Here is a 12,245-nt window from a genome sequence, read left to right as displayed (position 1 = left end):
GAACTTATACAACTTATGAATACTTAAGTTTAAATCCTTAATTCAAAAACTTTTACATAACTGAGTAATATCTGAAATGTCTCCTTCCATGTATACTTTCCTCCATCCATCCATCCATCATCATCATTTATTTATTTATACCCAGCCTTTCTCCCCAGTAAGGACCTCAAACATCATTTCTCTCTCCTCCATCTTATCTTCAAACAACCCCGTGAGGTAGGTTAGGCTGAGAGTATGTGATTGGCCCAAGCTCACCCAGGAAGCAGAATGGCAGAATGGGGATTCAAATCTGGGTCTCTCGGATCCTAGTTCAACACTCTACCCACCAAACCAGGCCAGCTTATCTGTTATGGGACTTCCATTTGAATCTTAGCAAGTGGTTACTAGAGCTATTTCTCTTTGTAGTACTGTCCCGCCTGAGGGTAGTTTTTCTGGTCACCTCCCTCTAAGCTGTTAGAAACAGACCCAATGTGCTCCTTTTTTAGAAAAGTTCTAATGGTGGGAACTGGCATTGCTGAAGATGAATTTGACCAAGAACTATCACTCCTGTTGTTTCCTCAGTGGACTGTTCCTTAGTTTTAGATTTTATGTTATATGACCTTTTCTTAATTTTATTTGTCCTTTTATTGTTTTAATTGCTATTTTATAATATATTTTAAAGTTTAAGCCTCTTTGGGATCAAATATTGGCTGGAAGCAAAAGAAAAATATAATGCATAACGTGGTTTATATTCACTGAGATATACTTCTAGCAATTTCAGGAATCTGAAATAAAGTAATATGAATTTTTGTTTAAATGACTGACATATTCCAAAGATTCAGTATTATCACAGAAGTAACTTTTATCTAGCCTCACAAGTAATTTGGGAAGACCCAAATTTGGTTTTTGCATTTACGCTGTCAGAAAAGTACCAGTGGAATTGGCTAAACGTTTTTTGAAAAACTAGGAATAAGGCCTAATGTGAAGAAAAATACAACAGGCTCTAGAAAAAGGCTCTGGATAAGTGCTCCCCAACCCTTGCTGTCTTCCCATCCACCCAAGCGAAGACATTCATTCCCCCCTTCCTCAAGGGGAGCTGATCTCTGTCATCCGGAGAGCAGTTGTAATTCTGAGTGATCTGCAGCCCTCACCTGGGACTGGCAACAGTGGCTCCTCAGGAGGAAATAGCATTATACCTGTCTGAGGTCCCATCCCTCATCAAACCCCCAGCCTCTCCATGTCCCACCCCTTAAATCTCCATTTAAGATTCAATTGCATAAGAAAGATATGGGAGTCATTGGCTAATCTGGCTCAAATCTTTCATGGCTCTACACTGAATTTTTTCTCTTTGTATGTGTTTAAACAGAAAGGTTCTAATTGTACTTCCCCCACATTCCTATCCTTGGAGGCAAATTCAAGAGCAATTAAATAGTACCAGAAGACGAACACATAAATTTGCATAATATTACATGTAGGATAAAGTATTTTCATATGAAAGGAGACACTAATAAATTAGCAGATATGGGAAATGAAAAGGAGTTGGAAAATAAAGAGAAAAAAATTGAGGTGTGGAGGGAGTAGAAGTAGCTACCACAAATATAAGGATTCAGCAATATGCTATCACATAAATGAGCACAACAGTCTAGCTTAATTTGCTCTCAAGTAACCAAATCGTATCAGGAAAATTAGATATGACACTGCAGTGGATTAAATATAGGTGTAATTTCAGCCTGTTTAAAATGCCTGTTTTGTTCATTGAGCAAGTGTTTTTGAACATTACAGTCCATGTTTAATGGAAATATTTGTTGTGAATTCTGCACAGAAAGAACTATTTTTTTTAATCCTGAGGGGAAACGGAGCCTTTATTTCCTTTCTAGGGATGGCAGCCTCCAAGTAGGACCTGGGGATCCCCCAGAATTATAGCTCATCTCCAGACTACAGAGATCAGTTCCCCTGGAGGAAATGGATACTCTGGAGGGTGGACTCTATGCCACTGTGCCCCACTGAGATTCCTATCCTCCCCAAGCTTCAATCCCCACGTGTACTTTTGTCTAATAAACACAAGCACTTTTTTCTACAATTACTGATGTTTAGTCTATTAACTATTTATATTTTTAACTTTTGGCCCCTTAACTAGTACTCTAAACTTCCTTTGGAGGTTTTTGCTTGGTTGGTTTAGTTTCTTTCCCCCTCTTTTTGTGGTCCATCCCCAAATCTCCAGGAGTTTCCCAACCTTGATCTGACAAACTTATCCCCCATCCCCAGTTATGGCCAGGGGGACCTGGCAACCCTAATCTTGCCTTTCTTCCCAATGGGGACTAAAAGCAGCTTATATGAGATGATACTAAATTGTAGACGATACTAAATTGGGAGGGGTCGCAAATACAGTAGAAGACAGAGTCAGGATACAGGATGATCTTCACAAGTTGGAAAACTGTGCTAAAACAAATAAAATGAATTTTAAGAGGGATAAATGTAAAGTTCTGCATTTAGGTAGGAAAAATCAAATGTGTAATTATAGGGTGGGGGATACTTGTATTGGCAGTAGTATGTGTAAAAAGGATCTAGGAGTCTTAGTGGACCGTACACTAAACATGAATCAGCAGTGTGATGCAGTGGCTAAAAAGGCAAATTCAATTTTGGACTGTATCAACAGAAGTATAGTGTCCAGATCATGTGATGTGATGGTATCACTATGTTCTGGTTAGACCTCACCTAGAATATTGTGTTCAGTTTTGGGCACCACAGTTTAAGAAGGATACAGACAAGCTGGAATGGGTCCAGAGAAGGGAAATGAAGATGATGAGGGGTCTGGAAACCAAGTCACATGAAGAAAGGTTGAAGGAGCTGGGCGTATTTAGCCTGGAGAAGAGGCGACTGAGAGGTGATATGATCACCATTTTCAACTACTTGAAGGGCTGTCATATAGAGAATGGTGCAGAATTGTTTTCTGTGGCCCCAGAAGGTAGGAACAGAACCAACTGGTTGAAATTAAATCAAAAGAGTTTCCAGTTCAACATTAGGAAGAACTTCCTGACACAGCGGTTTCTCAGTGGAACAGGCTTCCTCAGGAGGTGGTGAGCTCTCCTTCCTTGGAGGCTTTTAAACAGAGGCTAGATGGCCACCAGACAGCAATGAAGATCCTGTGAATTTAGGAGGAGGTATTTGTGAATTTTCTGCATTGTCTAGGGTTTGGACTAGATGACTCTGGAAGTCCTTTCCAACTCTATGATTCTATGATTTAACTATCCACAGCTTGTGGGCACACATGCTAATAGTATACAGATGGTAAACCATGTCCTTTGTGCCAATCACAATATTAGCAAAACTGGGCAACCTACAGAATAGTACAAGGTATCTGTATTTTCCCCACATGTGTAAAAAAACACTATTTTGTAAATCAACCAAAAGATTTACTTCCCTTCCTCTCCCAAGCCTGATCATACGTTTCAGGAGGCAGAGAATGGTGACACTGACTGATTTAAACTATGTGAGGGGAGTGGCCTTCTTCCCTCAGAAACTCATACGAGTCCTGGAGAAGAGGATGGTGATGGGGTGGGGGTGAATCTTTTACCTTCGCCCCCCCCATGCAATTTGTTGTAGGCCTTTGGTTTTTCTGTAGTACCTGAAGAACTGCTTCCGCCTTTATCAATCTGCCTGGCCATCTTCTGGGGATCTATGTTATCCTCTGAGAATCTGTGCAAGGGTTGGACTAGATGACCCTAGAGATCCCTTCCAACTCTTTGATTCTATGATCATTCTCTTCTCTTCCACTTTATCATGTCAATAAAAAGTGTTGGGACTCCCTGAAGGGGTCACACAGTTCCCTAAAAAAAGAGGTGTGCAGTATGGTGCAGGGGTGCTGATCCTGGAGTCCCAGGAGACAAAGATAATCAGGAGTGTTTTTATTTTTTAAAAAAATGACTTTCTCCATTAAACCAGCTGGGACAGAGTTAATGACTCTTCAGTGGCCGAGACCAAGCCACAGTCACCCACCCTTTAGACTAGTGCCCTCCAACATGTCATCCATGGACATCATGGTGCCTCACTGATGAGTTTTCTGGCACCCACTCACTTCTTATGCAGTGTAGTTCATCACCATAGTAAAGTGCCAGTCCTGTCTTTCCTCCACATTACTGGAGTAAGGAGATGCAACTGAAGACACCAGAACGCATTATCTTTGTGCCTACAGGGAATGCCCTTTTAGAAACAGCTGCCTCCCACATAGGACGACGTTTGGATTGGAACCTTGCAACACTCTGAGACTGGACCCATCCCCCATGGCAGCCATTTTATTGCAGCACTCATGATTTGTTCTTAAAATTCCAGAAGTGTCTACAGGCTCAACAATGTTGAGAACCCTAATCTAGACTGAGGTGCTGTATTGAAAATGCAGCAAATGAATCCCAAGGAATGGATAGAAGGTATGTAGAAGAAGAGAAGAAACTGGATTTATACCCCAACCTTTGCTAGCCAAAGGAGTCTCAAGGCAGCTTACAAATCTCCTTTCCCTTCCCCTCCCCACAACAGACACCCTGTGAGGTAGGTGGGACTGAGAGAGCTCTCCCAGAACTGCTCTTGAGCAGAACAGCCTTGAGAGAACTTGTAATATAACAACACACAGACCCGGTGTACTTTGTAAAATACAAAACGGAAAAAGCCTCACTGGTTGAATTCACTCTCTCACACAATAACGTGTGTAAATAAGCTTTTAGTGCAAAATCATGTAAAAAAGTTAAACCGTGCAGCAACTAGATAGATAGAACACACACTCTCTTTCAACCCCCCCCCCCCAAAAAAAAAGCCAGAAGCAGATATTCTAGCATACACTGATCCGTGTTGAAATGTATTGCACTGTGGCTCCAGCAATAGCAGCAATGAGAGAAGACTGATGAAGGGTTAAGAACTGCGAAACCATAACGAATCCAGGAAATACGGTCTTTTGTTCTCTTTGAGAGAAGTGTAATAGAATGAAGCCTCTAACTCCACCTAAGTTTTGGTCTTCAGGAAGCTGCTGAAGGCAACGCCTCAGTAACTTGAGACATTGATAGGACTGGGTTTTTTTTGGGGGGGGGGGGAGCTGAAAGAGTGTATCTATTTAGTTGCTGCATAGTTTCACTTTTTACCTGATTTTGCACTAAAAGTTTATTTACACATGTTATTGTGTGAGAGAGTGAATTCAACCGGTGAGGCTTTTTCCATTTTGAGAGAACTTGTGGTTGACCCAGGTCACATCAGCAGGTGTATGTGGAGGAGTGGGGAATCAAACCCTATTCTCCCAGACTTACAAATCTGCTTTCCCTTCCCCTCCCCACAACAGACACCCTGTGAGGTAGGTGGGGCTGAGAGAGCTCTCCCAGAACTGCTCTTGAGCAGAACAGCCTTGAGAGAACTTGTAATATAACAACACAGAGACCTGATGTACTTTGTAAAATACAAAACGGAAAAAGCCTCATCGGTTGAATTCACTCTCTCACACAATAACTTGTGTAAATAAGCTTTTAGTGCAAAATAATGTAAAAAAAAATTAAACTGTGCAGCAACTAAATAGATAGAACGCACACTCTCTTTCAACCCCCCCAAAAGCCGGAAGCAGATATTCTAGCATGCATTGATCCGTGTTGAAATGTATTGTACTGTGGCTCCAGCAATAGCAGCAATGAGAGAAGATAGACTCCCTGAACCCCCTTTTTGGCACAATTTATGGACTGAGAACTCTGGTCTAGTGTCAGAGATACAGGAAGAATTTGGCAACTGTGCCAGCTTCAACATGGACATTTTACTCTGTGGGGCCAAGCAGCAAACATTACAGCTTGGCTAAGAGGCCTCCCTGCTTGTTTCTGCCAGTGCTGTAACTATGCATTCCTCCTGCATGGAAGGATTTCAGATCAGGCTACCCTAAGGAGCTGCCAAGGTATGCAGAATGGCACTGCATTCCTGTGCAAGGAAGACAGCATCTAAGAGCAGCCCTTAACCAGAAGCCATGCTGATGGGGAAATCCAGACTCCATCTTGGGCCTGCACAGACAACACGCTGGATGGGTCAATGCAGATGCAAATGTGAAGAGCCAGCAGTTGGACAATAGAGCTTGCTGCAATGCCCGCACATGACAAAGCCAGTTCCTGCCAGCCACTGAAGACACAAGGACAATGCCTAGAAAGAAGATCACCAGCCAGGACATAATCTTGTCATGTAGATATTCCCCATTGTGTTTGCTCTGGTGTTACAATGAGATAGCAATCTGGCTCTAAATTGACCAAATTCTTTTCTTTGTTTAGGGTAGTTTTTCAATAGGCAGGCCCATCCAGGCCCACTAATCTGGGAGCCTCCCCCTGTCTGACTCTTTGGGGTGGCATCAGCAGTCACATGTTCTGACATCACTGCAGTGTCACAGGTCAGCTGACCTTGTCACAGACCACATGACCTCAACCCGAGGGCACAAATCAGGTAATATAAGGCCAAGCACATAGCAGTTCAGGGTGTCTTGTTTTACCCTACCAGAGACTTGCACCCCCAAACTCTGGGCCACTCTCCACCTCCATGCCGTCTGCTTCAAAGGATCCATGGATCAGGTCATATCACCTCTACCTCTGCAAATATCCCTAAGACCTTCTATTCCTCATTTCCTAGATGAATGTTTGATTGCTTGTGTGTGATAGTTGTATGAATTATTTACCTTGTTTATGTGTGATTGTATTTGTGTTTTTATATATATTCTAAGTAAACATTTTTATTTTAAACTATATTTAGTTTGGAGCATCCTTCATGAAAACTGCACCTCTGTATCATAGGTAAAAGATCTGCTCCTATGCTCTGCCAAGAAATCTCCTGCTAATTCCCCCATCCATAGCAATTTCCCTAACAACAAAAGCAAGATATAAATGCAATAGACATAAAGAGAGAATTGAACTAGCTCAAAGACACACTATGCCTCAATAGTGTAATTTTCACAAAATTATCATATCAGTAAATCCAATCAACGGTTCAGTGCATATAATTTTTGAATTAACTAAAACATTTATTAGACTTTATCTTATAAAGCTAATCTAAAAAATTCTTTGGTGGTATATACTAATTACTGTGCTGGGAACAATGTAAGAAGGCACAGCATTATGCTTATGGTGCAGAAACAATACCAATACTCAAAGAGGGGACCCACAAAATCAATGTGGGGATTTCACTAGCCAACCCATCCCCACCATTCTGCCCGCCCGCCCACTGCCTTCCCCATCCTCTCTCTACGCAGCCATGCACCTTCACCATTTGTCCAGTTATCTGACAGCAGTGACAGCAGTTGCCAAAGTGGCAGATCTGACAGGTTGGTAGTGGAGGCTTCCTCCCCACTTAACCCCCCCCCAAAAAAAAACACTGTTCCTAATGAATCTGCTATTTATTTAGGGGATTTATATCTCTAAAGTGTGAGACAAATCCATAGTGAAATGATGAACTACAAAACCCAAGTATTCTTGGCAGAAGACAGGAATAGGGCCTTTTCCTCCCTAAAGAGAAACAAAGGATTCCTGAAAAGGCATACATTGATTTATTTTTCCAATTTTGAATACCTTAGGAGCAGCGGAACTGCTACTGGCATGGTAGTATTACTAACAGTCAATAAATCTAAAATATTATGTGTGAATATTGGAATGAAGCCATTAAGAAGATTACAGCACACAACGCAGCAGAGGGTCCACATGAAAAAAGGACAGGTAATGCAGGACAACTGTGACCACTGACCTTTGAACAGTCAAGACCACTGGTCAATCTGACAAACTAATAGAGTTCACATGCATAGAAAGTCATCTAGCCTGTAAGTATAATTTAATCGCTTTGGTGGATAATTTAAAAAGGCCTGTTAAGTCTCAGGTAATTTATTAAACATTTGATTAGACACAATGCCAAACAGTAATGTTTTTCAGATTTCATCTGATAACTTTCCTTTAAAATGAAAAGCTGTTCATAGTAAATGAGACGTTACCATATTAAATAGAGCTGTGAAGATAACTGTGCAACTGTTTAACAATCTAACAGTAGAAATGTGATATAGTCTCCTTACTGGTTTCAGAGAAGATTTTATCACAGATCTTCCAGAGAGCAAACACAGCTCGTCTTTAAGACTGAATTAATTTTTAAGACCTGTTTCCTGTCACTTTAGTTCATCTGTAAACAAAAAAGTTCACCATCACTGAGACATTATATAGAAAAAGTATACATGCACAGCATATTAAAATCATTGTGCAAATATTTACATCATTATTTAATGTTTAAAAAGTACTGTGAGAATATCATTGCAAAACACTGTAAACATTAATATCAACATATGCACAACTATGTGTCCTACTTTGTGATACAATGTTGCCCTTTGTTTATTAACTAAAACCTGTAAAGTGGCTATATAGTGACTTACTCTCAGTCTACACTTGTATGTGTTTTTAATTAACAAATTAGCTCCACAAGAAAAACAACTTCATGTTCAAGTCAGCATGAAACAGATAAGGACAGTCAGGCATCCAGTAACAAAACAAACTTTGTTTCAGCATTGGGGTGGGGAATCTGAAGTATAAATGAGTTATTTTCCAAATTACGTTACATATTTTATAGGGAATGAGGCATTTATTTATTTATTGCAAAAACTCAATGGATCTACTCAGTGAAAATATGAAATTTTAATTAATATTTATGAGGCTTACATATCATTGTACCTATTAATCCAGGAAGATGGAGGTATGTTTTCACTAATTATTTGCCTCAATTTTGGGAAGACGCCATCCACAGAAGTCCAGGACACAGACCAAAAGAACATATGAACATATGAAGCTGCCTTAAACTGAATCAGACCCTCGGTCCATCAAAGTCAGTATTGTCTACTCAGACTGGCAGCGGCTCTCCAGGGTCTTAAGATGAGGTTTTTCATGCCTATTTGCCTGGACCCTTTTTAGTTAGAGATGCTGGGGATTGAACCTGGGACCTTTTGCTTACCAAGCAGATGCTCTACCACTGAGCCATCGTCCCGCCCCTGACTACACAGAAGATCTGTATGTTCACTGGCATCCCCAAGAGTGTTTGAGTCAAATTTCTATATTTAATCCAGCCTATTTAAATAATATATTTTAAATATTCTCACTAATATACTTTAGTTGCAAAAAATGGGATGTAAGAATAATGGTACTAAAACTTAGTTACTACTACCACCACCACTATTCATAATAATTATGAGCCTCTTCATGTATTATCCGGATTAAACAGTATTTGGAGAGGTTATTTCCTCAATTAACAAGTTCCAATTCTGGCTATTTACATGCTTCAATACAGGAAACTGTAAAGTCAAGTAAAGCCATTCTGATTATTTCATTATCTCACAGACATTTACACAAACCCCTCTGGACAGTTCTGCCCAATCAGTGTGCACAAGGAGTGCTGGATTATGTGGATAAAATTTCATGCAATAGGGAATGCACATTGTGTACACAGAGAGCACTGTCCTGTTCACAGAGGAGAAATCCCTGGGCATTTAGTACTCAGCACAAGCTTTCTAGCTACAGGATTGTAGCTCTGGGATATAATTAGTTTATTTCATTACTGGTAATTTACATGGCATCTTTCTCTAAACCAAGAAAAATGACCATTTATCCTAAATACATGGGTAATATATATGTGTTAACCAATCAGAGGATAACTCTAATTTGTTAATCTATTGTATTTTGTTGGACAATTTTTTTTGGCAGTAGAATTTTGGGCAGGCTGGTTTTTACAACAGAAATCACTAAATTTAACAGCGCAATCAGTAATAAGATTACAGATTTCTGTGTCTTTCACATGACAATTGAATAAAGTGTCATTTTTTTTATTTGATTCTGGTTCAGTTTAAATATCTGAAAAAGTGTATGATTGGAAAAGCACCTTAATAAATGAAGCTTAATGACGGGTGCATTTAAATTATATTATTATGGCAGCTTCACTGTCATACTGCTTTGATATATTTGTTTTAATAATACATTAAAATATACTTACTTGTTTTAGTAACAGTGCAATATATCACCCTCAATCTGGAATATGTCTTAATATCTATATAGGTAACAGCCGTCTCTATTGCATTCTGTCTAGAACTCTTAACACAAAAAATATGGTAAACTAAGGAGCGTTTTCTTCAGAACCACGTTGCACAACAGCCAGGTAAAATAAATGCTATTTTTGTGTATCTATTTAACATGAAATGTGGAATATGTTCCATTATAAGCAGCAGGGGAAAAAAAACTCTGTAAGATCAAAGTCCAAGAGGAACTGGCACTTAATTCATCTTCCTTTACAGACAAAAGACAGTTTTCCTCATTTTCAAAAGGATCCTATGTCTTTTATGACAAACTGGGTTTGCAGTTTAATTTACAAATAGAATTTTCTAAGTAAGCAGTCTTTGCTCTGCCAAACCAAATGACAAACAGAGTAGGGTTTTCAATTCATGCAGTCCTCAGCAGGATAGAAGAGATTAAAATAAAACTGAAATAATTTAGAGAAAACAAATAAATGTTTCAGAAAGTTGAAGAAGATCAAAGTGTGAATTTTTTGACCCCAACTGTACAAGCATTTCTTATTATATTGACCAGTGTCATCAGATCATTAATTAAAAGGAGATGTGCTGGCAGGTGGCAGGGAACCAGAAGCCGATAATTGGCCCCCTTCTTCTTTTTGCCTTCAAAAACTCTTTTTTTTTTTGCAAGATATGCCACTAGGCAGACAGAAATGCCTACTTTGTAATATAATGATTAAGATGAGATGAAGAGACTCTTGCGTTTAAAGCAGCCTTGCCTAATGAATGCAGCTAGCTTTATAATTATGATCCCTTTTTTACAATAAGAAGTATGATGCTCCATTCAACATGTCCTCAACTGTCAAAAACAGTTTTAAAAAAACCCTCAAATATAAGGTCTGCAGCTGGTGGCACTTTTTTTTTGTTTTGTTATTCCTTTCATTTCAGGCTAGTAAAAGCAGGCAAAATGTTCGTAATTCAAGCAGCTAAGAGGATGAAAACCATCTGATGAAACCTCTCAGGCTTACCACTTCACTTGGTAGGCTGCTCAGGTCATTAAATGGTGTTTCCAAAGTGTTTGTGTCAACATTTAGCATCACCGTATCTTCCAGTGATTTACTTTTCACTCTCTAGACAAGAAAACAAAACCAATTATAGGCATTTTAAGATGTCACATTCTTAATTTAATACAATAAAATGCACAAGACTTTGGGATTAAGCAAAGATTATGAGCCATTTTTCACAGAACAAATTTTTCACTGGACTATCATAGCACCTCTGCCTCATTGGCATGATTGCAACATTGTACCAGCAAAATAGCGCCACCTGAGGCTTCCAGACCTCCTTCACAGCAAGTGAGACAAAACTTGGCTCCATCTACTCATGCATCAGATATTGTGTTAGTGGGAGTGGCATTGTGGCATTAAAATTTCCCAATGCAACCAAGCTATATCAATGCTCTCCTTAACCTGTCTATTGCGGTAACAGGGAAGAACACCTATGATGTGCCATTGCATCAGGCTATCTGGAGTAGATTATTCCTCCGGGCCAATCTATCTATTTATGTATCTATTAAACTTATGTCCTGCCCTATCCCATAAGTTGGCTTAGGGTTGGCTCACAACTCATAAAAATAACTATAGACATATAATCATAAAAACCAGATTTAAAACAATCAAACAGGGTGGCAAATAAGATAAAGATAACAACTCTAAGGCAGTCCATTATGCCTCCTGCAGGATGTTTATTAGATAACTAATATCCTGCAGTAGGCATTATGGACTGCAGAGGACGTCAAGATGATTGAATGTCCGCTGCTTCAGCCAAAGGCCTGGAGGAACAGCTCCAATTTACAGGCCCAGAGGAACTGTAACAAGTTCCACAGGGCCCTGATCTCAGGTGGGAGAATGTTCCACCAGGCTGGGGCCAGGGCAGAAAAAGTCCTGCCCCTGGTTGAGGCTAAGCAGAAATCTTTCAGGCCAGGGATCCAGATGTTGAACTGCAGAGTGCAAGGCTCCCCTGGGCACATACAGGGAAAGACAATCCTGTAAGTACACTGGTCCCTGGCTGCATAGGGCTTTAAAGGTCAGTACCATAACTTTGCACCGGATCTGGTACTCAATTGGCAGCCAGCGCAGTTGGTGTAGCACTGGCTGAATGTGTGCCGCACAGACATTGCCATCTATTCTGTCCTGTGGGCACAACTTGGGAAAAACAAATTTCGAAAGTTTCCCCAGTGTGGTAC

General features: G+C 40.0%; 1 protein-coding gene across 1 annotated transcript in view; it reads right to left on the bottom strand.

The window, feature by feature from the left end:
- DENND1B (DENN domain containing 1B) overlaps positions 1-12,245 on the bottom strand; it is a 272,657-nt gene that overhangs the window by 61,864 nt on the left and 198,548 nt on the right. Inside the window, exon 13 of the mRNA XM_060232357.1 lies at positions 11,029-11,130. Within this exon, the coding sequence (XP_060088340.1) occupies positions 11,029-11,130 (102 nt within the window). The remainder of the gene's footprint in view (positions 1-11,028; positions 11,131-12,245) is intronic.

The sequence above is a fragment of the Heteronotia binoei genome, chromosome 2, assembly GCF_032191835.1.
Source record: "Heteronotia binoei isolate CCM8104 ecotype False Entrance Well chromosome 2, APGP_CSIRO_Hbin_v1, whole genome shotgun sequence".
NCBI lineage: Eukaryota > Metazoa > Chordata > Lepidosauria > Squamata > Gekkonidae > Heteronotia > Heteronotia binoei.
This window is presented reverse-complemented; position numbering and strand designations above follow the sequence as displayed.